We start from the raw sequence: 27,991 nt of genomic DNA on the forward strand, positions 1-27,991 counted from the left end.
TTTATGGGTTCTGAATTCTCCAACATCAGTAATTTAATCATATATATACATATAAGACGCCAAGTATCTGTAAACACCAAGAGCAGCCTGTAGCTACATACAAAAAATCTACAAGCTCAGTTCTTTTTTTTCTAAGACTAGAATCTAATTTCTCCAATCAATTGGATCACATACTTTAATGGTAAACCTAATTTAGTAGTTACACTTACATCACACTGCTTTATGAAAATTCTTCAACACTTCCAGCAGTTGAGTTTTCTTCCTTATTCACAACAGAAATTTCCACTGATTCGCCCTTCTATTCTGCGCTACTTTATGACCTGGAGATAAAAATTACAACTCGTTGAAGAAAAAACGTTGGATATTCAGGTTTGAAAGCAGAACTACTGGGTACAAGTGTAAAAAACATAAAAAACTTTTGGATGAACAGATGTTTGGCCCTGTTGAGGACATATAAAGTGTCAAGAATGTGCATGAAATACACTTAGTGCCTCTTTAAGAGAGATTTTCCTGATACCATGCTTGAAACTAAGAAATGAGAGTACAACCACGTTATCCCCCTCACAAGGGAAAAGAAAAACTTTTGCCAAAAGAGAGTATGTTCTTAGATACTTCCTCTTGCTATACCAATTCTTTCAGGTGGTGTAACTAGCTTGAAATTTCAAACTTCAACAACATTAAAAATTTGCAAAGTGAATTGTCTATTAAGATACCTTCTGGGAATACTTCTTTTAGGTGTGGAGATTTGCTCTGATATGTCACATTTTGACAACATTAAGAGAAGGAAGGCTGGTAATTAGCCTCGACTCTCCAGGTAGAGACATGCATAGATAGTTTGTTTTGGGTTGACTTGTATATCCAAACAAAGATTTACATAAAAATATAATTTGGTTTGCACAAGTGAAGCAGAACAATTGAAGTTGGATATCCCAAATGTTATAACAAAATTAGAATCACAACTTACGTAGCAGATGAAACAGCATGGCCTTGAAAGTCTAATCCATGGTCCTGTGCAGATTGCACTGAAAAGAAAAACATCAAAACTAATACAAATGAAATATGAAATCTGTTTGAAACAACAGTATACATCAGACGGGTAAAGAACCTTTTGAGTTGAATTATCTTCAAGCATCTCCCATCGTTCTTTATGTAGCCTCAATTTCTCTGTTTCACCATCATTATATACGACCTAAGAAGACAAACACCAGAACAACTTCGGTCATTTAGAATTTTCAGGAGGAACTTTGGCAAAACATTAAAGCCAGTAAAACATGTGTAAGTTAGGTAAGATTTCTACTTCATGATCGGTTTATATTTCCCTTCATTGGTTAGTTATGAATAAGGCTGTATGTAAGAATGGATTTATGTGGCAGATCATGAATTTGAATAGTTAAATAGACTTGGCTATTCCCTAGTTTATGTGACCCCATTTGACTCAACATGGACATATAATTAATATTAATTTGCATATATGTCTCCTGAAATATTTAGATAAGGAAACATATGATACTAGGCTTCAAACAGATCTATAAATATAAATGAGAAGTGTTTAAACATAAACAGTAACTCAAAGAAAATTATGAACTTCTCTCACCTTGTGTTTCCTTTCCACAGGATCAAAAGAAGAAACTACTCCCTCGTAAAACCTACAAAGAGAAAAATTACGATGAGAAAACGTAACAGATTCTTCCTCCTTATTCAAGATAAACTATTAGGATTTTTAAACTACAGTCCAAACTGAGTGTATCCACAGTAACTCATCAATTTTACATTGTTATCTATTTCACTGTGTTATGTTTGCAGAGGAATTGTGAGCCAAAAAATACTTGCAAAAAGAATAACTCAAAATGAATCAAATATATAGAACAGTAATATCCCCAGCAACATTAGACTGTTTCAAACTTCCATACAAGAAGCAACCAACAGGAGAAATCTACCGAAGGTAAATACTATGATCGGTCAAATTGTTGTGGAGGTTGGTTGTTTGATACGTGGCTGATCCTTTTGGATGGAGAATGAGGCGAGAGGAGAAAAAGGAAACGAGAAAAGGACCAAGTAATGGTACGTTAGTATGAATGGTTTAGAGTAAATTGAAAAATGACAGATTTTTTCACATACTTGTGATCTGAACAGAAAGGATACTTTAAATATCCTGAAAGCTAGATGCAGAACAATTTGTAATCCATAATTCTTTTGTTAACCTAGCCAAAAAGATGTAGCACAAGAAAATATCAGCTTTTTAGACAAATAAACTGCATTGGAAATTCTGGAACCCATAACAACAAAAGGTTACAGTCTGACTCTGCCTATGACCGCCATAATATGCAGGAACCGTCTGCAAGTTTCAACTCTGCTTAAAGCATCAAGGATCATGACTTAACTAACATATATTTCCTTTATCCTGTTTAATGCGACACACTTCCCTTTTTAGCCAGTCAAAATTGAAATGACACCTTTTATAATTAGAATTTAGAAATAATTTAAATTTGAACTTCCCATTTTACCCTCTAGGACATGATTTTATAGCCACAGAAAAATCTATGGCATGTTTTAAGCGACAAGTATCAAAAGACGTTCTTTCTTTCTTAAACTTTTAGCCCAATAGAAAACTGAGACATATACTGGGATAGAGGGAGTAACTCATGCAATATTGAATGAACAAAGGAACAATGCAAGCTACAAATAAACACATGCTAGAATTCTTGCAATACCATCAAATCCAAAGATATAGGAGTACAAGTAACTGGAGGAACGAGGTTCTTGCACATAGCCTAGCAGGCAAGCCAATATTTTAGAGCATAAACTCGAAAACTGAAGACTACATCAAGTGCTGAAAAGTGTGTGTGTGCAGGATGGTCGGGTAGGTGAGTGTGATTAGTACACCAAATTTACAATGATTTGCAGTGCTCACATCAATAATCCAAAGTACTTACTTTTCATCCAATGGCCACCAAACTTTTATCCTAGCGCCAACCAGTTCCTTACCATAATCTTTCATGGTAAAAGTCCTTTTAAAATCCTAAAACAAAAAATTAGAATGGCAAGTGCTTCAGACATGAAACACTTAGAACCACAATCGAATATGAAATCTATCAGAAACAATAGTATAACAGATGGGTAGAGAACCTTTTGAGATGAATTGTCTTCAAGCATCATCCAACGTTGTTTATATAGTCTCAAAATCTCTACTTCACCATCATCATATACGACCTAAAAATGGGAACACCAAACAACACCGGTCATTTGAACTTTCGGGGGCATTTTTTGCTAAATGTTTAAGCCAATAAGGTATATGGTTCAAGTTATATAATGCTACTTCACAATCAGCATATTTAAGAACAGGGTGGTCCTCAAATAGTAAGGTTGTACCTGTACGTAAAAAGGGATTTACATGGCAGATCTTGATTTTGATGAGTTAAATAGATTCGGGTATTCCCTAGTTTATCCGACCCCATTAGTTTTACTTACAGGTATATTGGTAGTGGTAGGAGAACTTTCTTGAAAACAAATGATACAAGGGTTTACATGGTCAAGGATATTGAATTTTTTTAAAAAAAATAAGAATGAAAGAGTACATAAAAATAAATTATCTTGTCACCTTGTGTTTGTTTGTCTCAAAATCAAAAGAAGAAATGACTCCCTCGTAAAACCTGTAAATAGAAACTTTAAGATAAGAAATTGTAGCTAGATTCTTCCTTCTTATTCAAGATAAAATAAATTAATATTGGTAGATACAATGACATGAAGAACAAAAGAGATATTCAAAGTTGTGGAATAATAATTGCATTAAACTAATGAGTATACGACGAAACTCGGGGAAAGAGTGACTGCCAGTCCAAAAAGAAATTACACCTTTTATAATTAGAACTTAGATATAATTTAAATATTAACTTCCCATTTTACCCTCTATGACATGATTTTATAGCTACAGGAATATCAATGGCATGTTTTAGACGATAAGTATCAAAAGTCATTCTTTCTTTCTTAAACTTCGTGCCCAATAGACAGAGGATACTACTCAAGATACAGGAGTATAAGTAACTGGAGGAACAAGGTTCTTGCACACAGCCTAGCAGGAAAGCCAATATTTTAGAGCATAAACTCGATAACTGAAGGCTACATCAAGTTGCTGAAAAGTGTGTTTGCGCAGGATGGTTGGGTGGACGAATGTGATTAATACAACAAATTTACAATGATTTGCAGTGGTCACATCAATATTCCAAAGTACTTACTTTTCATCCAATGGCCACCAAACTTTTATTCTATCGCCAACCAGTTCCGTACCATAATCTTTGATGGAACAAAGCCTTTTGGAATCCTGAAACAAAAAATTAGAACGACGAGGGCTTCAAACATGAAAACACTTAGAACCATTTTCTAATATGAAATCTGTCAGAAACAACAGTATATCAGATGGGCAGAGAACCTTTTGAGATGAATTGTCTTCAAGCATTTCCCATCGTTCTTTATGAAGTCTCAGTTTCTCTACTTCACCATCATCATATACGACCTAAAAAAGGAAACACCAAACAACACCGGTCATTTGGAACTTTCAGGAGGATTTTATATGAAATGTTAAAGCCAATAAATACGGTTCAAGTTAGATAATGCTACTTCACAATCAATCTATTTAAGAACAGGTTCTACAACAAAGAGGTCTCTAAATTGTAAGGTTGTATCTTTATGTAAAAAGGGATTTACTTGGCAGATTGAATTTGAAGAGTTAAATAGATTTGGCTGTTACCCATTTTTGACTTAACATGGAGTTAGTTTCACTTGCAGGTATATTAGCAGTGGTAGAGAACTTTCTTGAAAACAAATGGTACAAGGGTTTACATGGTCAAGGATGTTGAATTGTTTTATAAAATAAGAATAACAAGAGTACATAAACATAAATAATCTCGTCACCTTGTGTTTGTTTGTCTCAGAATCAAAAGAATAAATGACTCCCTTGTAAAACCTGTAAAGAGAAACTTTAAGATGAGAAATAGTAGCTAGATTCTTCCTTCTTTTTCAAGATAAAGTAAATTTAAAATTGGTAGATACAATGACATGAAGAGCAAAAGAGATATTCAAAGTTGTGCGAACAATAATGGCATTAAACTAATGAGTATACGATGAAACTGGGGGAAAGAGTGATAGAACATAGAGTAACAGAAACGAGTTCGGATTTATACCTGCTAGATCTATAACAGAAGCTACATTCCTGCTAACTCATTGATGTGCCGTGAAATTACGGCACATTCTATGTCATATACATAGACTTTTCATGTTCTTAATGCTTTTTCGTATATAATTCTTATGTTATTTTACATTTTGTAGATATTTTTAGGTGGGACACCAAAAGAGGGCAAAAGTGAACAAACACGTCAAAAAATTGAACCCTTCCATGGACCGCCTCAAAACCAGTCTGCACACTGCATAAGGGGTCTGTCAGCCACAAAAAGAGACAGAATACAAAGGACTTTGAAGACCAAAATGCGATGATCTTTTGTGGTCCCATGCGAACCTCATTCCTGTCTGCAATCAAGAATAACATGTCATGAAGCCCATTTCCAAACCACATTTCTAGTTCTGCAGAGCAACATCAAGACCACACAATAGGAAGAACTTAAGTGTAGACCAATATTGAAATGTATCTCCTAGTTGGTTTTGAAGAGCTAGCTAAGATAAACCCGCTAAATAGTCAGGCGACATTAGTGGGCAATTGAGATTCCAAGGCTTACTGTTTGTTACATGTTTATATTAGTTACTATGTGTAATGTATCGTTCTTGAGGATAATCAATTCCATAATTTCCATATCTCTTGTTTCCCTTTCTTGCGAGTTCATTGATCATTTTACCCCATTTTTTTTTATGTATTTTATCTTTTTTATTATTTTTAAACAAAACCAAATATTTCAAAATCATTTGGTTAGCTTAATTGGTGACAATTCCATAACTAGCTTGGTTGCCCTAGTATATTATTTCCATGTGGGATTTGACCCCGACTCTTAGTTAGGTAAATTTTATTGCAACGACCATGTACACTTCTCTTTGAGAAGTGGATTTGGACGTCATCACTCTTCTAACAAGATTGATGGAAGTTTATAATGAGAAGAGACATACCTATCAGCTATCGTGTTCATCGACCCAAATAAAGTGTAAGAAGAAGTACCATGAAAGGTCCTTTAGTGGGTGATGGAGGAGAAAGGAGTTCATAATTGTTAAAGAATGACAAATTAAAGTCCCACTTCGGTGATTAATGAGATGGGTGGACTCCTTATAAGGTTTGAGCAATCCTCCTCCCTTTGAGCTTTTGGGGTGTGAGTTAGGCCTAAGGCCCGTCTCACTCGATGTTGGAGCCCCCAAAATCAAAATTGTCCACGCACCAGATGCTAAGCACTTGGCGTGAGGTGGGGTGTTAAAAAAATGACAAAAGTCCCACATCGGTGGTTAAAGAGATGGGTGGACTCCATAAGGCTTGGGCAATCTTCCTCCTTTTGAGCTAGCTTTTGGGGTGTGAGTTTGCCTATGGCCTAATTTCACAATCATAAATATGTAAAAATTCATGAAGGACATGTATGAAGGAGTTGTCACTGGCATGAGAATTAGTAAGAAATACAAAGGAGTTGATTTTCCTCTAACTGTGGGTCATTGAGGCCCTACTTGTTTACTCTAGTTATTAATGAACTAACCAACATAATACTACGTGAGGTCCTTCACCATTTGCTGATGAAATTGTGTTAATGGATGAAACCATTAAGGGTGTCAACCGAAAACTTGAACTGTTGAGAAGCACTTTAGAGAGCAAGGGTTTCGGATACGATGAGTAAAAGAAAGACTAACTATATGCACTAAACTCTAAAGTTCAGTCAACATGAGAAGAACTAAATTGACGTGAGACTAGGCTGGATAGATGTGCCTAAATGCAAACAATTTAAATATCTAGACTCTCGTTGTTCCGGTAGAGGGTGCAAGTAGAATACATTAATGATAATATGAGAGAAGGTCGCTTGAGATGGTTTTGTCATGTCCTACATGACTTCCAGATTACACAGGGGTTAAACCATAATGAGAGTAGGTCGCTTGATATAGTGTGACTCTGCCTACAACTGCCATCACGTGTAGGCATGGTCTCCAAGTTTTGACCTCTGCTTACAGAATCAAGGATCATGAAGTACCACATAACTCAAGAAATACCGAATGAGCCAAGGTAGAAGACAAAGTTATGTATAAAACCCATGCTAGTACTACAGTCTAGATCTATACCATCAATTCAAAAACTTATAGGATTATAAGTATGCCAACAGAGGATATTCTTGCACATAAAGCCTAGCAGGCCACACAATGTTTTAAAGAACAAACTCAAAAACTGAACTTTACATCATGTTTCTTAAAAGAGTGCTCGTGCAGGATCGTTGGGTGTGACTAGTACAATAAATTTACAATGGTGTTGCAGTCCTCACATCAATATTTTAAAGAACTTACGCTTGCTCCAATGGCCACCAAACTTTTATTTTAGTGCCGATCAGTTCTGCACCATGATCTTTGCTGGTACGAGCCCTTTCAGAATCCTGTGAAGCTCACTAGTAAAAAAGAGAATTGCAAAAGGAAAGTAATAATTTGTTCATTGCAAAAATAAATTAGCAAAGATCTTGAAATAACTATTGCTGAGCTGTACAGTTGTCAACCTTATCTCTAGATTCTTCAGTATTAGTTGTTTTCTTTGTCTTCTTCTTCCACAGTTTGATTCCAAAAATTTGTTGCAGTGTTGGCTCTTTGTGTTCTTCGAGGTTTCCTTCTTCATTTTTTATGCCAGATTCAGATTTTCTCTCTGTTTCACAATCTGAAGCAGACTCATTCTTCTTTGAGTCGCTTCCTAGTTTTCTTTTGGCACACTGTGTGCGCTTGGTTCTCTCTCCCAAATGAAGAGAATCTTTTTTCTGAACTTGGGATTGTGGCACATCTCCTATTGGAATTGACACAACCAGCTCATCATCGTTATTTATCGGGATCTCTTTTCTCTTGGACTGACACAGATGACCATGACTTCCAGTGCTATTATTGTGATTTTCAGACACCAAAGAATGATGGCCACTACTATCTGTAAGTTCATGACTTCCAGTCCCTTCCTGGTTTTCTTTTGGCACATTTGTTGCTGGTTGCACATCTTCTGGATTGTCAGGTTTCATTATGTTTGTTGTACAAGTATCTTTTAGCTTCTCCCTGTGAATGTCATCCTGCAGCACTGGCTCACAAAATTTAGCCTCGGATGGACCAACTTTTACAGGATGACCTGTAAGTTTATGGCTTCCAGTCCCTTCCTGGTTTTCTTTTGGCACATTTGTTGCTGGTTGCACATCTTCTGGATTGACAGGTTTCATGATGTTTGTTGTACAAGTATCCTTTAGCTTCTCCCTGTGAATGTGAATGTCATCCTGCAGCACTGGCTCACAAAATTTAGCCTCGGATGGACCAACTTTTACAGGATGACCTGTAAGTTTATGGCTTCCAGTCTCTTCCTGGTTTTCTTTTGGCACATTTTCTGCTGGGTGCACATCTTCTGGATTGACTGGTTTCATGATGTTAGTTAGACAAGTATCCTTTCGCTTCTCCCTGTGAGTGTCATCCTGCCGCGCTAGCTCACAACATTTAGCCTCAGATGGACCAACTTTTACGCAATGTATAGTAGCAGGCACATTTTCAGTTGCCATCTGATAAAAAAAATTGTTAATACTATTATCTATTCACAACTGAAACTGCTGTAGCGTCCTATTAATAATTAAACACAATAGAAGCACTTAGTCATCCCCCTGCTCTTTGGGCCAAATATTGCATTAGAGCTAATAGTAAAATCTTATTGTTAACTAAATTCAACATTAGAGTATATTCTAATGTAAGCTGAGTGGAGTTATTCTAATGTTGGCGGCTCTAACTCCTTCGAGTGATGTATGTTTACAATAAGGATAATTGACATGAGTATGCAAAGACTAAAGTTCTTTAAAAATTGTATGTTTCCGCAAAGATATGGCACCAAAAGCTAGCTTATGAAAGGCAGGATATCCAAATTTAAATTCATATAAGCACACCACTCCATTCACACCCAAATGGAGCTTGGACCAGGAGCCCAAACAGAGATGGAGTTGGCTCTAAAGTTTTATGTCATTTACTTTTCAAAATCTGACTGCATACAACTATACCATTTTCTGTGCAATTTGTCAGTGACTAATTATAATTACTGTACTAGGCTTAAGATTATGAAAGATAAACAATTTTATTCCAGAGCATAATGAACTATGGATGTGTTTGGCATTTATACGGAGCAAAACTGCATTAATGAGACAGAAGAGTTATGAATACAACATACCATTCCTTTTCCTTTTGGCATTTCCTTGCTTAATAAAGCAACCGTTTGAGCATAATGAGCAGGATCAAAGCTCATTGATTTTAGGGCATCTGAAAAGTATGGTTTAACAATTGCAGCACAGTCTTTTAGGACTTCCTCCACCAAGTATGATGCGATGGGTGATTCCATCTGGATAAAAGAAACCACTGGATTAGTAAAGTGACGAAGAAATATTCTAACAAAGAGGTTCATAGGAGATTTATTATTACCTGATTATCAATTTTGACTCTATCAAGAAGAAGCTGTAGAAGCTCTACTGAGATTTCATCACTGCCTTCTATGAGCCGAGTCATGATTTCTTTCATCCAAGTGAATATATTATGAGGATGGTAGGGCCTACATAGAAAATATAACATAAATATTACTATAGCCAGCATCTCAGAGAAATATGATCTCTAGAATAACCTTATGCTCATATACTGGGACAAAAAACATGGTTTACAATGTCAACAGTCTCCTACATGCTAAGGTGTGACTCAACGGAGTATATGCAAGCAACTGAATAGGAAGTATGGTTGAGCAGTGTTTCAATAAGGGTATTTCAGTTTAGCACCTTCCGGAGCTAGTCAGTGCCCAGTGGCAGAGCTTTGTCCAAAGGGTGTTGGTAACATTATTTTTAATGGATCAGTTAAAAATACAAAACACACTGCAACATCCTTGTGAAATTTATATTTCACCCAAATTTAATCTGAAGAAACATACTAAAACTCTACATAACATTGAAGGATCAAAGAAGAATACCTGATGACCTCGAGAAAAATTTTGAATATCTCGATGATTAGCGTTTCATTCTCGAGGTCCAATATCATCGCAGTGAACCTTACTTTAGCGAATAACTCCAGAACTCGAACCACCTTACGATAGCTGCGGCTAGTCACATCAGCTAACTTTTTGAAAGTCATTACGGTTTGCCGGAGAATTTCCTAGCAAGAAATTGGCAAGGGTTAAAAAAGGAAAAAAATATCCAAGTAAACAGAAAGATAAATTAGAATACTATAGTTTTACCTCCATTTGTCTATCATCATCGTAAGGGCGATTTGGGGCATATATTCGAGAAATTTCAGTGACAGAAGAAATCACTGAAACTTTGACATCTTCACTTGTATGCCCCAATAGTTCATTCCTAACCAGTGCTTTCATTAAAGGTTGAATTGCACTTATTGTCGAATCAAATGGTTCTTGACTAACCATTTTCAGTGATGACTCAACTTTCTGAAGAGAAAAAAGAAAAGGAAAAAAATAAAGATTATTAATTTCATTTTCCAGTCCAAAATAGTTATACTAGAACAACAATTCTCATTTTTTTTGAGTTCATCACATTCAAATAAAAAATGATTTTACCTGAAGAATTTTGAAGAGGTCATCGATGGAAGAGGGAGGATTCATGAGGCTCATCTCGTAAGCTCTGAACTCATCTTCCATCTTTTTCAAGTCAGCACGGGAGGAGCCAGAACTAGCCATTTGCCAAAAAGCTCTGTTTCAAAAACAAAAATTTACGCTTCACAAAGAACTGCAGAGTTCAAAATTAACACTTAGACAAAGTGAACTGTAGCAAAAGTAGTATTTAAACAAAAGATTGTTACAAAGTGACAAATGGCAATCATGCAATTGGGTTGGAATCCGTGATCTTTTCAGGGTTTTTTTAACAATTTGCAACGGGAAGTTAATTTTCGGTCACACACAGCAAGGAAGGGTTGTACCTTAATTTAGGTAGGGGCCAGATCACTTCGGACGTGTAGAAGCACCAGGTTGTTCAGAACCCGCCAATTCAGCTTCTCGGATCTTACTGTTCAGGCCTATCGGATCATCAAATCAGGAAACGACTATCCCGGTTAGGTCGGAATTCGAACTCGTAATCGGAGCTCACCAGGCAACGGCAGCTTCATCAACCAGTGCTGATTTCACTCTCCTTTTTCTTTTTCCCTTAGCCGATTCTCCGAGTCTGATCTGGAACTTTCGTTTTGGGAAAGGAAATGGTTGATTTCACTCTCCTTTTTCTTTTTTCTCAATCTAATCTCTCATTTCACATCCTCTTTATCTCTCAAGTTGTGCTTCATTTTCTCCGCGAGATAATGCACAAGTATCCCTCAACCTATGTCCGAAATCCCAGAGACACACTTATATTATACTAAGCTATTATTCCTGAACTTATTTTATTAATAATTTTTTACCCTTTTCGGCTTAGATTGAGATTTCGGGTATAGGTTGAGGAGGTATTTGGGCATTCTCTTTTCTCCGCTGCCTCACAATTTGTGCAGCCAATGTGTCTCTGTTGCCTCGCCATTTGTGCAGCCAATTGTTTCTTTCCTCTTCCTGTACATCTTTTGTCTGCATTCCCTCGAAATTGTGCAGCTAGTTGGTTTACTTCCGTTATCTAGGAAGTTGTGCACCTTTTGTTTCCTCTGACTCAGAAGCTGTGCAGGTAATTGATTTTGTCTTGTTGACTCAAAAGTTGTGCATTTTTGTCTCCGATTGCTCACAAGTTGTTGTGCAGGTAATTGGAATGTAGCAGTTTGAATTCATAATTGAAGATCTATCTCTATTCAGTTTTGGAAAACATACTGCTTATATAATATTATAGGTATGTTCAGAAATTCTAGTTTGCCTAATACTAATACTAGCAATAAATGTAAGCAAAATATATCTTATTTTTTAAAAGATTATTTTTAAAACATATAAAGCTAAAATAATTAAAGTGTATTAAAAAAATATATAAAATGATAGACTTGACAGTGTATGTCATTTTCTTTTACCATTCTTGACACTTGGCCTTTTTGCTTAAAATAAATAGATATAGTGTCTTGAAATAAGGTATTTTATTGACCTATAAATAGGCTTGCATTTTGCACTTATGAAAACAATGGGAAAATAACAGAAAAATTTAACTCACTGTATCTGACGTTTTTTTTCTGTTAACCTTATGCTTTCTTTATTTATTTATTTTGACTTTGTTATTTTATATCCCTTGTTAACTTATTGATATTAATTAGTTTGCTGATTTGTGTAATTTTTATTTAAGACAGAGAAGTGCTTGTTTAATTGTGGGAAACATTTCATACCGTTGAAATAATTTTTTAGAACAGTGTTTAACACGATTCAAGTATTAATTATTATGTATTGTTAATATATATTATCGTAGTAATTTTTATCTTATTTTCAGGATTAGTATTTTGCTAAATAGTAAAGCTATTTTTATTTTATTTCCTCAACAATAAATAAGCTTTTATTCAAAAGACATTTTTATAGTAGCAAAAATAAGCTGATTTTCGTTTTTACAAGTTGGTCTTATACTTGTTTGGAACCTAACTTTCAACAGAACTCATTGCAAAGTCCAATTATCTTTTCTATTTTAAGCGAAAAGACAATTTTGCAATGCAGAGCTCCTTTGACTTCTGTTATACATACAACCTTTAACCATTGCTGTGGCATTTAGCGCTACTGTTATCTGAGATGATCTCTTATGCCGGTTGATTAATGTATTAGTAGGTTACCTATGGGTCAGTATTAAGTTGATACATGAGAGGAACAAAATTTCGATTAAATTCCCATATGATTCTGACAATGGGCAAGAGAAGAAGCTAATGGTCGAGTGACAAATAAGATTAGTAGAATATCATATTTGATGAAAGGAAAAAGAAAACAATAGTTGGAATCTATAGTTGTGGACAGTATGGGGTCTCACACATTGAAAAAAGATGGAACTAATTGATTAAACTTCCGAATGACAACATGGAAACAGAGTACTCTGCCCCTCAATTTCATCCTTCAGTTTCAAAAACAGAGGTCCTTTTAGTTTTGATTCTCTCTCTCGAAAATGGAATTCGAAGAAGAAGACAACCTTTTTTCTGAAAAAAGAAAAATCATCTAATAAGCACGAGGCAATGGGAAATGAGTGGTTGGAAACAGGGAATTGTCCTATCGCCAAATCATTTTGAGCTTGTTAGCGGTGTTCGCCCACCTGCAGTTGTTGCAGTCAGGCTGCCCTGGCTCTAGGACTGTTTTGCGAAGACTATGCCGCAGCCACTATATTCAAAGATGCCTGTTATTGGAGCTTTGGCTAGGCTTACTGTAGTTCATGCTGCAGTTCCCTTCATAGAAATGTTGAGGAAATCAGTTGTGATGCCCAAAACAGCTATGCCATTAACCATTGTTGCTTCTATCTTGGGACAGGTCATTGGCTTCAAGAGCAGAGAGACTTCAGATGAAAGCAAAAGCCAACAACAACAAAGCATACCGAGTGTAGTCCCACAAAGTGAGATTTAGAGAGGGTACGAGTATATGCAAAGAATGTTATTTATAGACCCTCGACTCAATCTGAGAGTTCAATTGGCAGTACATACAGTTTCCAGGTGTATGGGGTTATTGCAGGTCTCAACTCAATTTAAGTTAATGACATCTTCAGGGTTCATTGTGGCAAGCAGGAGCTGCTTGAGTACTAATCTCTGCCAAGCACGTTTTTATAAAATAACAATCTATTTACTTTCGCTAAATTGAAAATTTTACGTTATTGGATTATTGATGTTCTTGTTGGGAATAGTTATCTACCGCTAATTCACATATTAACGTTCTTAATATTTGAATTTAGTCTATATATCGTGCTTTTTTCTCTCTCGTTTTTTCATCTTTAAATTTCATCAATACAATCCAGTTCGTATTTTCATTTTTTGTTTACATAAATTTCATTCTTGAATATTACCTCGAATATTCAATCCTAAATATTTCTGGTTTACTTTATGGAAATAATTTGACTGAAACAATTTAGAAAAATTAACCTCACATCTTCATTTATAGATTGTAAACAAGCCTCTGTAACCAGATGGAGTAGCATATCACCTTTTTCAACTAGGCAAATGGAGAGAAAAATAGAAATAAAACGAGTGTTACAATTTACAACTATACAAGATTATAGTTAACCAACAATAATGAGTGAAATCCGAAAGATGCTGACAACTCTGTGGACTTGGCATACATTGCGCTGCTAAAGGCTACAGCCTCAACGGCTTGCCTAAATGTATACAACATACCCATTGTGATCCCATAAGTGGGGTATAGGGGAAGCTTTGCCTAAACATAGAAACTACAAACCTCTCTCAGAAATCGGTGGGTGGTTTCAACCGAACAAGTCTCTTGATTCTATCTTTGTCAATGTTCTCCAGCAAACCCTAATAAACAAAGTAAGAATATCATCAGCAAGGCTGCACCAAATGGAAGATAGCAAAACTTAACAGAGAGGATCAAGTGGTAGTGCCTAGAGAGTTTTACATTTCAATCAATACCTAACCTCTGCTCTGTCATCTGGGACTAAAAAGGATCATCAATCTAAAAATCTACTCAAGTAAAAATTACAGAGCATATATTTTCAAGTAAATTTAACACCAGGTAAACGATGATACAGAAATGTTTACCAATCTAAACTGTGCATGTCATCTATCAACTCAAAGAAAAGTGATTTCCCATAACATTCATAGTATTTGATAACTAAAAAGGTTTTCTTAGCAGTATATGGTCCGCTTACTAGCTTCACGCCACATTACTCAGGGAAATGAGAGCTCCCCGTAATAGAAATTTTTGCTGTTCAAAAATAAAGATAATTCCCCTTACCGTCCACACAATCTCATCCAGGCACAAGCAAATCTTTCCATACTTGTCCAGGAAAAGTCTCTCTGTTGGAGGTTTCCCACATACATCCTTGAGAGCAGATGTTATAACAAAGATTGCTTCAGACACTGCAAACAAATCCAGAAGATGAGAGGTTGCTAATAAGATCTTGAGCAGAATTCCCAATCAGGGCAGTAGTCAGTCGACCATGCTGCTCAGCGGAAATGAGAGACACAAAGAGGGCTATTATGCTAATAAATGGTCTAACCAGTTGATTTATTTAGTCAGCCAAGTGGAACTAGAGTATGTTTTTCTATCTAACCTAATGTACACACTAGTCATAGCTTCACATAGTTTTACGTCATGAAAGAATATACACGTCTATGAAATGTCGAGTAAAGACTTAAAGCACAGATGTAGACACTCTTCAGATACCTTCATCAAATAAATATCTTCATTCATGAAACGGAGAGCGTAAGACATTTTGCAGTCTGACATAAGATATGGCAAGTAGTGGTAGGCTTCCTTTAAGTACACATCACATAATATCATTACTATAAGAAACCTCGATTAAAGTAGCCATTTTATTTTAAGGCACCATTCATCTTCTAACTAATCCAATATTTGAAAGGGTCATACCTCCAGAATTACTCAATAGTTAATACACAGCAAAAGGAAACGATAATGATATTGAGCAGTAAATATTAACATCCCAAATCACTAAGCTATCATACTTTGGAACAGTGGGGTAATTGTATTCCAGGGCATTAACATCTCTTACCAAGATCATAAACTCCTTTCCTCTTGGTTCTATTTTTGACCACCCAAAATTTGTGTAAACACACTCTAGATTACATGGATGGGGCAAAAATAACATATTGAAGTCAAACAGTTATTGACACTATGATGAATTACTTTTTACATGAAATTTTTGATGATGCTTAGGAACACTGAAACAGGTATCACTTACAAGAAAGTTCATCATATTCATCCTTCCCGACAACATAAATGCTTACATCTCCAAGCTTTGTATATACAATGTAAACAGACCTGCACAAAAGAATATTTGAAAAAAGCTACAATGTGGAGTCACTTTAGAAAACAATACAAGTATGCCGTGATTAGCATAGTATCTTATAAAAAAAGAAACTTCTTATACAGTTCAGCTTAACAACATTTGCAGAAGCAAGCAGCTGATATGAGTTCGAAACTAGATAATAGAATCTTCCAGTTGTTTCCATATGTTTAAAATTGAGAGCTGAATTGGTAATCAAGTACATAGAGAGTAAGAAAGACAAATATATATACTTATGGCAAGCAACAAGAAGTTCTTCATTCTTGACACCCTTAAGATTCTCCGAACCAAGCTTAACTAAAAAAGACCGCCAATGCAGACGCTCCTCTGCAGGTACTCCATTAAAGCTGCATACAAACTATGATATCAGGCAACAATTCATTGCAAGTGAATAGACACATTGGTATTGAAATGGACTGAACTGGAAAAAAATAGCATCTTTCCTATCAGGAAAATCAGCATTTCTCTTACCATTAGCATAAATTATGTTACACAAGTAATTTCTAGAGCTTGGAGGAAACCTAAAATAAGGAAAATTGAATACATTTTCCTTTTTCATTCGTTCCTTTTTCTGCTATACGAATGTAGCTAAAAAAAAATTACTTCAAACAATTTTGAGAACAGGCAAGACTAAACTAGAAGCGGGGCTGATCCCAAATTTAAGGACAGGGATGACCACTGTTTAACAGACAACAGATATATACACATTTTAGGTAAAATTAAACTATTATAGTTTAAGTTCGAAACAATTTATAAACAAACATCAATATCCTGGATCTGCCTAAAAAGAACAATTTCCTCAAAAGATCCAATTTTAAGCGCCTCAATCGCCAATGATAAAAGTGAATCATAGGGTTTTGGGTGATGAGAAAAAGACGGAGATGAGCTGTGGATTACCGTTCGACGAGGATGTTGCCCTCGGAGTTGGCGAATAGCACCGCTAGCAGCATTTTTCTTACCCTTTTCCGACGCGATCGCTTGCTGCTCTGACCAACGAAAACGGATCTCAAAGGCCTCGTTTTGTCCCTCAGAAAATTGGAAATAATATTTCTTTTTCTATTCGAAAAAGCTCGCAATTTAATTATTTAGATCTCTAACTACGAGAGACCATGTATATGTTAATTATTATGCTTTTTTTATGAAAACTTTCACGTATAGTCACTTAAAAATAATTAATTATTATGGAGCGAGACTGGGAGAGAGAGGAGAGAGGCGAGAGAGGAGGGAAAAGAGTTGGAGAAAGGTGAAATTGTATATGTATATTGGTTAAATAATTGTATATTATACATATGTAATTGTATATATGGCAAGAGAAATTGGGAGAGGGAGGAGAGAGGCGAGCAAGACTGTGAGAGAGAGGAGAACGGTGAGCGAGAGAGGGCAGAGAGTGGGAGAGAGGTGAATTGTATATGTATATAATTGTATATAACTGTATATTATACATATACATTTGTATAAATGGCAAGCGAGATTGGGAGAGGGAGGAGAGAGGCGAGCGAGATTGGGAGAGGGAGGAGAGAGGCGAGAGAGATTGAGAGAGGAAGAAGAGAGGCGAGCGAGAAAGGGCAGAGAGTGAAGAGAGGTGAATTGTGTATGTATATAGGCTAAAAAATTGTATATTATATATATTTATTTGTGTATCCTGGCGAATTATACATATACAAACATGACTAATTATACAAACTCGAAGTCAGCCCACGTAATTAATGAACAATGTTCGTCGTGAGTGGTAATTATAGCAAACTATAACTATGATGAGTAATTAAATAGTATTTCTTTCGTTTAAAAAAGGAATGTCCCTTTTTCCTTTTAGTTTGTTTAAAAAAGAATGACCTTTCTCCTTTTTAGGCAACAATTTAACATTAAGTTTCTAGGTGGTATGTTTAATATCACAAGATTAAATGATATTTTGATACGTTTGATATAACTTTAGTTTAGAACCACAAGATTAGAAAAAAAAATTTAAGTTCCGTTTCAAATCAAACTACGTCGTCAATTTTAAAATCGAGAGAGTTTCGTTTCAAATCAAACTAGGTCATTATTTTTAAAACTGAGAGAGTAAGTTTTAACTTTAACTTAGCTTAATATGATACAGAAGATATTCTATTACAGAAGATATCAATAGAATATTTGTAAAACAACTTTTCACAAATATAGTAAAGTTATTATAATTTTAAGAAAATTGTAAAGTTACTATAGTAGACTTCTCCCAGTCTATAGAAGTTACTAATTCAAACTGGAATTGCAAATGTAAACATAAAATTAAATTTTCTAAAATATGATTTCTAAAGTACATCAGTAGGTCTTCTAATAATACTTTGTTGACATTAAAATAATAGTATAAAAAATGCATGACTGAGTATATGAATAACTCTCCAAGTATATTCTTAAGAGTCTCAAAATACTCTTATTGATAATTACATATAATATCAAAGTAAATAGCTTCAATATTCGTTTTCATATAAAAATTTGAGTTAGTTCTAAATAAAATTTTAAAAAATTTATAAAAAGTTATATATAAATAAAAAAAGAATCGTTTAGTAAATCGTTATTCGAAAATAAACCTGAAATACTTTCGTCTAATCGATCCAATTATGGATGTGTTTGGTCAATTTTGTCAAAATCAATCTGTGTCGATGAACTTAATTTTGTTTGAGAAATTTAGGAAAATTCCATTTTTAAGATATGAGTGTTCAGTCCGTGTGTCAAAAGTCAAAGTTAAGAGCATCATTTATTTATAATATAAGGTAATAAAATAAAATAAAATCACTTATTCACTTTCGACGGCAAAAACGCGTAAACCTTTCAGTTAAGGCTAAGGCACTACACGTGGCCTAATATTTTTGCTTGATGACTCTTTTTGGACATTTTTGACATAAATTAATACTCTACCAGTCTCATATCAGTGTATCATCATAGTAAAAAACTAAAAAGTAATTAGTATTTTATATTAGTGGTTTATTTTAATGAATTAAAAAAGCAGTAATTAGATTCTTTTTATAGTACTTTGCCAATTATTTCATTTTAAAAGTATTCATATTTATTTATAAAATTCGCAATATAATTTCTTAAGAGGTGAAGCAGTAAAATTATCTTTATATTTTAAGCATCTTGCTAAATGAAAAAATAATCAATTTCTCCCTTCGTTCATTTTTATTTATCGTATTACACTTTTCGAAGATAAATTAAATTATATTAATTTAATAATTTAAACAAAAAACTTAGTTATTTAAAAACTATATTAATTGTTAACTTTTTTTAATACTAATATGATAAAAATATACATTGTAAAATATTAATTAAACTTTTCTATAATTTAATTTATAACAATTAAAAATTAATGGAGAAAGATTAAAATATAAAACGTAGGAATAGTCTTTATTCGGGAAAACAAAGGGAAATCAACAGTCTGAATTTAGTAATCAGTTTTTATTTTTTCAAAAAACATTAAACAGACATTTTGATCATTTATTAGTAAAAAAAAAAAAGACGTTACACATTGTGCTTAAAAATACCGAAAAGTCTTTTTGCCCCGGAATATTTAGTTAAAATTTGTCTAGAATGATATTTTTCAATGTCATTTTACTTTTTAAAATATTTTTATCCTTTTAACTAAACAATGAAAAAAGAATCAATTTCTTTTGAAATTAAAAAATTTTATAATTTTTTAAATTCTGACCAAATTTTCTGATCATGTATCACTTCCCTAAATATACAAATCCACATCCACCTAAGCAGAATCACTTAAAATTCAATTATACACATCGTTAAAAGTTTTATTTTTCTTTATAGTTAAAAAGTTGTACATATACTAATGAGCAAAAAATTCACCATCAAATTGTAAATGGAAATAAGTCTACAATAGTATCTTATGTCTCTGCATATTAAGACTTTGTTCAATATTTTAAAAATAAGAAAATTAAATATTTTAAAAATAAGAAAATTAAATATTTTAAAAATAAGAAAAATAACTACTCCATTTTTTTTTCTTATTTTGCTTTAATATATCCTCAAATTACGGGTGCCTAAAATCTAAAATTGAACATATAAATTAAATATCTATTATAGACCGAAGAGAAAAACAAGCAACTTGTCAAATTGATCAAATTACACGGAAGTCTGTCAACAGTCAGAAATCAATCTTTACATTTTCTTTCCACAAAGCAGAATTTCCGGTTATCTGTAGTAATTTTCATAATCAACAATTGACTAAAATTTTTTTTGGTTTTCAACTGTACTAGATGTGAACTGAACTAATATAAAGTGTGTATACAGATCTGAATTGGGGTAGATCGAACTCTCGTTAACAAGACGAAGAATAATAGCCGTAGTGTGTATACAGATCTAAATTGGAGTAGAATATTTGCATAGAGCATAAAGATCCGATCCAGTCCTTAAATTTAGGATATACTATTAATAAAAAGTATACTTACTGCTCCCCTCGTTCTCACAACTTTTTATAGTACATAGAGAAAAAATACAACCTTTATTCATCCTACAAGCATAGATTGGATCATATTCTCTCTTCTTTTCTTTGATTGACACTTCAATTTTGTATTTGTCGGTGTAAGATTTCAGATCTTCTTCTTCTCAACTTCTGGTTTTACTTGATTTTTCTGACGTCATTTTTGGCAAAGGTTTAATCTTTTCTGATTTTTGAGTTAAATCTAGACATAGTTGATTGTTTGTGTTTATAGTAGTTTGATGTTTTGCTGTTGATTATATGGTTGAGGGTGTAATGTGTAAATCTTTGGATAAGCAGGTGAAAAATGGCTCAGATTCAGCTTCATGGAACTCTACATGTCACGATCTTTGAGGTTGATAATCTGCAGGGTGAGGAGGAGGGTGGGCATTTCTTTAGCAAGGTGGGTGTACTTATGATCTATGTTCTTGATTGACTTGGATCGCGAGGTTAATTGTGTTCAGTTTCAATTTTTGTTTTTTTTCCTTATGTTTTGCTTGAATTGAGTATGTTAGTGTGGAAGATTGGGTCAGTTGTTCCCAAATTAGTACTATTTGTTTGAAGGGCCAACACTCTTGTATCATGAAGCTTATGAAGAATGCTACTTTTGTTAGCTGCTAAGTAATAGTGAGATTTTTACACCAGTTCTGGAATTTAGTAGTTTTCTTGTGATTACGCTAAAGTCTTCTCTCGGAACATCATAAAGCCGAGATGGACTATGGAACACTGTTAGTTGGATAATGTAAATGAATACATGATTATAAAAGTATGATTTGGTTAATTATTGGGTTTTGGGAATTTCTTGAGGTTAATTAGGCTCGGGGAAGGTAATTATTGGTTACATCCATTTTGTTGATTCTCAACTTATCTTTCAAGCATTTGTAATGATCTAATTCTTTCAATCCCTCATCTTCAACAGCAGCACGAACATAGGTTGTGGCGTATGAGCAAGCATAGCTCCATGATACAGAATCTTGTAGTTTGTCCATATGAAGAAACATAAGGTTAAATCTGATGGAGAAATTTACGTATGCCCTATGTACATTAGATTTTTTTTACCCAATAATACATGTAATCTCAATTATTGGCCTGTTAGATAAATGAATCTGTTGTACTAGGATCGACAGTGTTAATTAAGTGGAAGCAGGGTTGAGGTGTGTGCCCGTACACACTGAGTTCAATGTTGGGCTGCACAGTCCAGCATTTAGTGCACCTCATGTTTTCAGCTAGAACTATGGAGTTTTGAATCTTTTCTGGAAGTAACATTAAATGATCTATGTCATTGATAAATCTCTGTAATTTGCTGATCTCTGTATATGATTTGTATACATTGCTAGTACATAGTCAACTTTCTGTGACATTAATTAGATCTTTAATAACTTCTTCATCCTTTTTTCTTGGTACAGCAATCTATTTGGAATTCTAATCATGATTTAACTAGAATAGGGTTCTTTGTGAAGAGGTGATTGCCCCTTAATGAAAATTTTGATTTTGAAATCTCATATTTCAGATAAAGCAACATTTTGAGGAGACAGTTGGTATTGGAAAAGGAACTCCAAAACTTTATGCTACAATTGATTTGGAGAAGGCTAGGGTTGGGAGAACAAGAATAATTGAAAATGAACCCAAAAATCCAAGGTGGTACGAGTCTTTTCACATTTACTGTGCGCATATGGCTTCAAATGTTATATTCACTATCAAAGATGACAATCCCTTTGGTGCATCCTTAATTGGAAGAGCTTATGTTCCGGTTGAAGAACTTCTGGAAGGGGAGGAGATTGATAAATGGGTTGAGATAATGGATAAAGAAATGAATCCTACAGCAGAAGGTTCCAAAATCCACGTTAAGCTACAGTTTTTTGACGTCAGTCGAGATCCAAACTGGGGACGTGGAATTAGAAGCTCTAGATATCCTGGTGTCCCTTACACTTTCTTTGCACAGAGACCAGGATCGCGGGTTTCCTTGTATCAAGATGCTCATGTGCCAGACAATTTTATTCCTAAAATCCCTCTCTCTGGCGGAAAGTATTATGAGCCCCACAGATGTTGGGAAGATATCTTTGATGCTATTACTAATGCAAAGCACTTGATTTACATTACTGGCTGGTCAGTATATACTGAAATAGCCTTGGTGAGGGACTCGAGGAGGCAAAAACCTGGAGGAGACATCATGTTGGGGGAGCTGCTCAAGAAGAAGGCAAGTGAAGGTGTAAAAGTTCTTATGCTTGTTTGGGATGATAGGACGTCTGTCGGTTTGCTGAAGAAGGATGGTCTGATGGCCACTCATGACCAAGAAACTGAACAGTACTTTCAAGGTACTGATGTAAATTGTGTCCTCTGCCCTCGGAATCCTGATAATGGTGGAAGCTTTGTCCAAGATATACAAATCTCTACCATGTTTACCCATCACCAGAAAATCATAGTAGTGGACAGTGCACTGCCCAGCGGAGAGTTGGAAAAGAGGAGAATTCTGAGTTTTGTGGGAGGTATTGATCTTTGCGATGGGAGATATGATACACCTTTCCATTCGCTTTTTAGGACATTGGACACTGCACATCATGATGATTTCCACCAACCTAATTTTGCTGATGGCTCAATTACCAAAGGTGGACCAAGGGAGCCCTGGCATGACATTCACTCTCGGCTTGAAGGCCCAATTGCTTGGGACGTTCTGTTTAATTTTGAACAGAGATGGAGAAAGCAGGGAGGGAAGGATATTCTTGTCAACTTTAGAGAGCTTGATGATGTTATAATTCCACCATCCCCGGTGATGTACCCTGATGATCATGAAACATGGAATGTTCAGTTATTCAGATCAATTGATGGAGGGGCTGCTTTTGGCTTTCCTGACACACCTGAAGATGCTGCAAAAGCTGGTCTTGTCAGTGGGAAGGATAACATAATTGATAGAAGCATCCAAGATGCTTATATTCATGCTATTCGTCGTGCAAAAAATTTTATTTACATTGAAAATCAGTATTTTCTTGGAAGCTGTGCCGACTGGCAGTGTGATGATGTCAAGGTAGAGGACATAGGTGCTTTGCATGTCATTCCAAAGGAACTTGCTTTGAAGATTGTCAGTAAGATTGAAGCCGGGGAAAGGTTTACTGTTTATGTTGTAGTCCCAATGTGGCCAGAAGGAATCCCCGAAAGTGCATCAGTACAAGCAATATTAGACTGGCAGAGGAGGACAATGGAGATGATGTACAAGTGCATTGTTCAAGCAATGAATGCTAAAGGTATTGAGGAAGATCCAAGGAATTATTTGACATTTTTCTGCATTGGTAACCGAGAGGTGAAGAAGAGCGGAGAATATGAACCTTCTGAGAGCCCAGAGCCTGATTCTAATTACATGCGAGCCCAGGAGGCACGACGTTTCATGATATATGTCCATTCCAAGATGATGATTGGTAAGTACTGTTTACAATTGTAGTTGTATCATATTATTAGCTTTCTGATGTTGAAATCTAGATGTCTAGAATAAGTCAGTAATTAAACAGTTTTTTAATGACTGATGAAATCGAAATTGGTCATTCTTCAAATTTTCTTGATTTGTTAATTTGATGAACTTTTGAGATTTCTGAATTGAATTAAAGGGAAGGACGGTTCTAAGTTTTGAAAATGTGTCGGTTTTCGTGTGAAGTACTGCATAAATGTTACACTAGCTCATAACTAACTTTACTTCTTAACAGTGGATGACGAGTACATCATAGTTGGATCGGCCAACATAAACCAGAGATCTATGGATGGTGCTAGAGATTCAGAAATAGCCATGGGAGCCTACCAGCCTTATCATTTGGCCACCAGTAAACCAGCTAGGGGTCAAGTTCATGGTTTCAGAATGGCATTGTGGTACGAGCACCTTGGTATGCTCGATGAGACCTTCCAACATCCAGAAAGTGAGGAATGTGTGAGAAAGGTGAATCAAATAGCTGATAAATACTGGGATCTGTATTCAAGTGAGAGTCTGGAAAGAGATCTGCCTGGTCACTTGCTCCGCTACCCTATTGGAGTGGCTAGCGAAGGGGATATCACAGAGCTACCAGGCCATGAATTTTTCCCCGACACCAAGGCCCGGGTTCTTGGTACTAAATCTGACTACCTTCCTCCCAACCTCACTACATAAGTGGGTTAATTCGCGTATTACTTGTTATGCAAAGAGGTAACAAACTCGTGTGTTAGTTGAAGGGTGCAGTTTGTTGTGGAATAATAATACATGATAGTAGTTGTTTTTTAAGATTTCTGTTTTTCTTTTTGTTTGGTTGGATAGTGCACTTGAGTTTGTATGAGATGCTTTATTGACTGAAAGTCTGTTGCATTTTGTTCTTTACATTTTACATGTGAGTTTTGCAAGTGTTGCAATCTCTCTGGAAAATTAGCCTTGTACTATTACTTCCCTTTTGAGTCTTTATATACCAACTTCATCTTTGTTATGCCATTTTAACCAAACATATCACTTTCCCCACACGAGTTATGTACAAGACGTGTGGCATGATCTAGATCTACCGTTTGTTCGATTTGATATTTAGAGTCGGTTTGGATGAATATATAACTTATGACTTATAAGCAAAGCCTAAATGAATCATGAGTTAGGATTTCGAAAAGTTCGTTTGGATTGATTTTTGAATTAGGACTTGCTCTTTTCGTCCACTTTTGCTAGTTACATTTTGAACCTTGACACACTCATTAAGAAATAATGATGGAAGTTCTAGGGACACGTGAAATAAGTAATTAATTCTTAATGAAAATTAAAAATTTTAATTTATGTTATCAACTTATTTTTGCTTAAAAATAAATGTTTTTCCATGCTTATAAGTAGGGTTGTTCATGGTTATGGTTAAACAATCAAATCGAATCGTAACCCGAATCAGACCGATTAAATAAATTGATACTTGGTTTGATTTGGTTTTTAAATTTTGAAAATCGATACTATTTGATTTGGTTTTGATTTTACTAAAAAATAACTGCAAAATAACCAAATCAAATCGATAAATTAGAATTTTAAATTTTATAATTGTTTATATATTATTTATAAAGAAATATAAATACTTTGTTAAATTTTAAGTAACTTAAGTCTTTAACTTCACAATTTTCTCAAGCCTAACACTTCAATTTTAGCTTAATTACAATCCTAAGTCCAGTTCCATCAAAATTTATTACTTACTATACCTTTCATAAGATAGTCACACACTTTCTCTTAATTTAATAATTTTATTCGTGTAATGATAACTCATGTACTAGATATTTTTTTAATCAAGATATGTATGTCCTAAAAAAATTATTACTTTTAAACTGAAAAAAAAAAACAAAAAAAATGAACCAAACCGAATCAAACCATCAATAACCAAACCAACGTTATTTTTTTCATTTGATTTGGTTTGGTTTTAGAAATTTAAAAAATCAACTAGATTGATTTGATTTTAATTTTAATCAATAACCGATCCAAATTGAATCACGAGCACCCCTACTTATAAATATTTTTCTTTTAATTTTACCTAAACACTATAAAATTGCTTAAAGACCTATTTAACTTAAAAACATACTTAAAAGTAAATTCTAATTTTTGACTTTGACTTAATAGTAAAAACTATTAAAATAAAAGGGTGTTTGGATTAACCTAAAAGTTGATCAAATCTACTTTTTAAGCTAGTTTTTGACTTTTAATAGTGTTTGATAAATATTAAAAAAAATGACTTAAATTAAATTAAAAAGTGTTCGATAAGGTCAAAAATAACTTAAAATAGATCAAAAATCAAAAGTAAACTTTCTTCTCCTTTTTATTTTTCACAAAAATATCATTTCAATTTCACTTTTTTTTTTTAACTTGAAATCTTTTATTTAAGTGGGAATTCGGAATTGAGTTATTGGGAATGTGAACAAATGGTGACCTTATTCTCATTGGATGTCACTGCTATCATATTATTATTGCTATGAAACAATACTCACTTTGATTCCCTTCTAGATTGCTTAATGCAATCAATCATGACATCTCCATCAGGAGCGGCTCAAGCATATTAATAATTTAAAACAAAAATTAAATGGAGCTTTAAATTTAAATTTTTAATAATTTTTATATAATTGATTTCTTCTATTTTTCAACTGATAATCATTATTATTTAAATTATTTTTCATTAGATATAGTATTTCAAATATGTCAAAATTCTTCTAATAATTTCTTCACTTTTCATAAATATTTACTTTTTCTACAAATAGTATGCAATATTTGTTAAAAAATAATAAATAATAACACATTATTATAAAAATGAGGCCCTTTAAATTTAAGAGCGTTAGACACATGTCCTTTTTTTTAACATTATCGATCCACCATGTTACCTACTACTCCCTTCTAAATCGATTGATTGATACTATTTCACTACATTCAGAGTTTACAAAAGAATCCAAGATTCTATGCATACTAAGTAACATAATTCGATTTCATTTTGCAATGAATCATGTCAAGGAGTCGGTTGATACCGATTTGGAGTATAAGTTTGATAGTTGTTTCAGTAGGAAATATATGTATTACTTTATTTATATAATACAAAAGGTGAAATATTAACTAATATATAAATAATTAAATTTTACATAACTATTTTTTAATAAAATAATAAATTAATTTTTATATTATTGACATTTACATAATTATAATCATCTATCAAATCATTCCATATATAAAAAGATCTTTTTGGATAGAAGGATAAAAAGTCCAACCCACTTGGATATGGTCCACATGGATAGAGTTACTATGTGGATGTTAACCTTTAACCTCGGTGGGGTTGGTTCGATAGGTCGTATTATACATGATATTATTTAGTACTATATTTGACTAAAAATTCGTGTATGATATATTATGATATATTACTAATATCTTCTATTTGGAGGTATTAGCAATACATAAGATATAATATCATGGGATAAGTCTAGTAAAAATAAAAATATCCCTCAAAATATTTTAATTATTTTATTTATTTTTTTGATTTTATGTTTTTATGATTGTGCTAGTAAATTTATTTAAATATGTTAGCTTACAAATTATTTAGAGAGAATTTGTAACAAATAACTCTCTCTAAATAATTTGTAGGCTAATTTATTTAAATAAATTTACTAGCACAACCTAAGTACATAAAATCAAAAAAATAAACAAAATAATTAAAATGTTTGTGCGGTTTTCTAATATTTTGTATTTTGAACAATTTATAAAATTGAATACATATTAAATTACCACTTTAAAATTTTATGCGAAAATGTAGATGGTTTATTTTTTACTATTGTTTACCGTCTTTTCAATTTTAAAAGTTGATAGTTTATCATTTTTTAAAGGGATAATGCACAAGTACCCCTCAACCTATGCTCGAAATCTCAGAGACACACTTATACTATACTAAGGTTCTACTACCCCTGAACTTATTTTTTAAATAATTTTCTGCCCCTTTTCGGCCTACGTGGCACTATCTTGTGGGTCCAATGA

General features: G+C 33.9%; 3 protein-coding genes and 1 pseudogene across 8 annotated transcripts; 2 read left to right on the top strand and 2 right to left on the bottom strand.

The window, feature by feature from the left end:
- LOC101244883 (sister chromatid cohesion protein PDS5 homolog C-like) lies at nucleotides 1–27,891 on the bottom strand. 3 transcript variants are annotated; one of them, XM_069299374.1, is made up of 19 exons: nucleotides 27,869–27,891; nucleotides 11,089–11,474; nucleotides 10,730–10,898; nucleotides 10,394–10,600; nucleotides 10,130–10,311; nucleotides 9,598–9,724; nucleotides 9,350–9,517; nucleotides 7,674–8,696; nucleotides 7,471–7,556; nucleotides 4,909–4,960; nucleotides 4,427–4,510; nucleotides 4,233–4,318; nucleotides 3,599–3,650; nucleotides 3,127–3,210; nucleotides 2,934–3,019; nucleotides 1,595–1,646; nucleotides 1,106–1,189; nucleotides 965–1,022; nucleotides 1–320 (listed from the first exon to the last, which is right to left on the bottom strand). In XM_069299374.1, exons 3-18 carry the CDS (start codon nucleotides 10,847–10,849, stop codon nucleotides 996–998), a joined length of 2,520 nt encoding a protein of 839 aa, XP_069155475.1. In that variant the 5' UTR covers nucleotides 10,850–10,898; nucleotides 11,089–11,474; nucleotides 27,869–27,891; the 3' UTR covers nucleotides 1–320; nucleotides 965–995. The 3 variants fall into 3 exon arrangements, with proteins under 3 accessions (XP_069155475.1, XP_069155474.1, XP_069155473.1); XM_069299373.1 differs by having other exon boundaries at nucleotides 10,730–10,862; nucleotides 27,869–27,890; XM_069299372.1 differs by lacking the exon at nucleotides 27,869–27,891 and having other exon boundaries at nucleotides 10,730–10,862; nucleotides 11,089–11,971.
- LOC104648050 (uncharacterized) lies at nucleotides 10,982–13,757 on the top strand (annotated as a pseudogene).
- On the bottom strand, nucleotides 14,146–17,235 carry LOC101263822 (uncharacterized). The gene is made up of 5 exons (XM_010324370.4): nucleotides 16,959–17,235; nucleotides 16,295–16,408; nucleotides 15,957–16,036; nucleotides 14,990–15,114; nucleotides 14,146–14,550 (listed from the first exon to the last, which is right to left on the bottom strand). The coding sequence occupies exons 1-5, from the start codon at nucleotides 17,009–17,011 to the stop codon at nucleotides 14,479–14,481; spliced, it is 444 nt and encodes a 147-aa protein (XP_010322672.1). The 5' UTR covers nucleotides 17,012–17,235; the 3' UTR covers nucleotides 14,146–14,478.
- PLDa1 (phospholipase PLDa1) lies at nucleotides 20,081–24,972 on the top strand. 4 transcript variants are annotated; one of them, XM_010324019.4, is made up of 4 exons: nucleotides 20,081–20,246; nucleotides 20,824–20,926; nucleotides 22,034–23,933; nucleotides 24,216–24,972. In XM_010324019.4, exons 2-4 carry the CDS (start codon nucleotides 20,831–20,833, stop codon nucleotides 24,647–24,649), a joined length of 2,430 nt encoding a protein of 809 aa, XP_010322321.1. In that variant the 5' UTR covers nucleotides 20,081–20,246; nucleotides 20,824–20,830; the 3' UTR covers nucleotides 24,650–24,972. The 4 variants fall into 4 exon arrangements, with proteins under 4 accessions (XP_010322321.1, XP_010322318.1, XP_010322320.1 ...); XM_010324016.4 differs by having other exon boundaries at nucleotides 20,138–20,698; XM_010324018.4 differs by having other exon boundaries at nucleotides 20,145–20,484.
- Nucleotides 27,892–27,991: the final 100 nt, after the last annotated feature.

This window comes from Solanum lycopersicum, chromosome 6 (genome assembly GCF_036512215.1).
Source record: "Solanum lycopersicum chromosome 6, SLM_r2.1".
Lineage (NCBI taxonomy): Eukaryota > Viridiplantae > Streptophyta > Magnoliopsida > Solanales > Solanaceae > Solanum > Solanum lycopersicum.

Excerpts from the sequence above, each read along its gene's own strand:
- PLDa1 (XM_010324019.4), top strand. The coding sequence starts at position 20,831 with ATGGCTCAGATTCAGCTTCATGGAACTCTACATGTCACGATCTTTGAG. Across the intron at positions 20,927-22,033 it reads GTGGGCATTTCTTTAGCAAG|ATAAAGCAACATTTTGAGGA; the intron begins GTGGGTGTACTT and ends CTCATATTTCAG. Across the intron at positions 23,934-24,215 it reads CCATTCCAAGATGATGATTG|TGGATGACGAGTACATCATA; the intron begins GTAAGTACTGTT and ends ACTTCTTAACAG.
- LOC101244883 (XM_069299374.1), bottom strand. The coding sequence starts at position 10,849 with ATGGCTAGTTCTGGCTCCTCCCGTGCTGACTTGAAAAAGATGGAAGAT. Across the intron at positions 9,725-10,129 it reads ATTTTTCTCGAGGTCATCAG|GCCCTACCATCCTCATAATA; the intron begins GTATTCTTCTTT and ends TTTTCTATGTAG. Across the intron at positions 3,020-3,126 it reads AAGACAATTCATCTCAAAAG|GATTTTAAAAGGACTTTTAC; the intron begins GTTCTCTACCCA and ends TTTTTGTTTTAG.
- LOC101263822 (XM_010324370.4), bottom strand. The coding sequence starts at position 17,011 with ATGCTGCTAGCGGTGCTATTCGCCAACTCCGAGGGCAACATCCTCGTC. Across the intron at positions 16,409-16,958 it reads GGCAACATCCTCGTCGAACG|CTTTAATGGAGTACCTGCAG; the intron begins GTAATCCACAGC and ends GTTTGTATGCAG. Across the intron at positions 14,551-14,989 it reads TGGATGAGATTGTGTGGACG|GGTTTGCTGGAGAACATTGA; the intron begins GTAAGGGGAATT and ends TTTGTTTATTAG.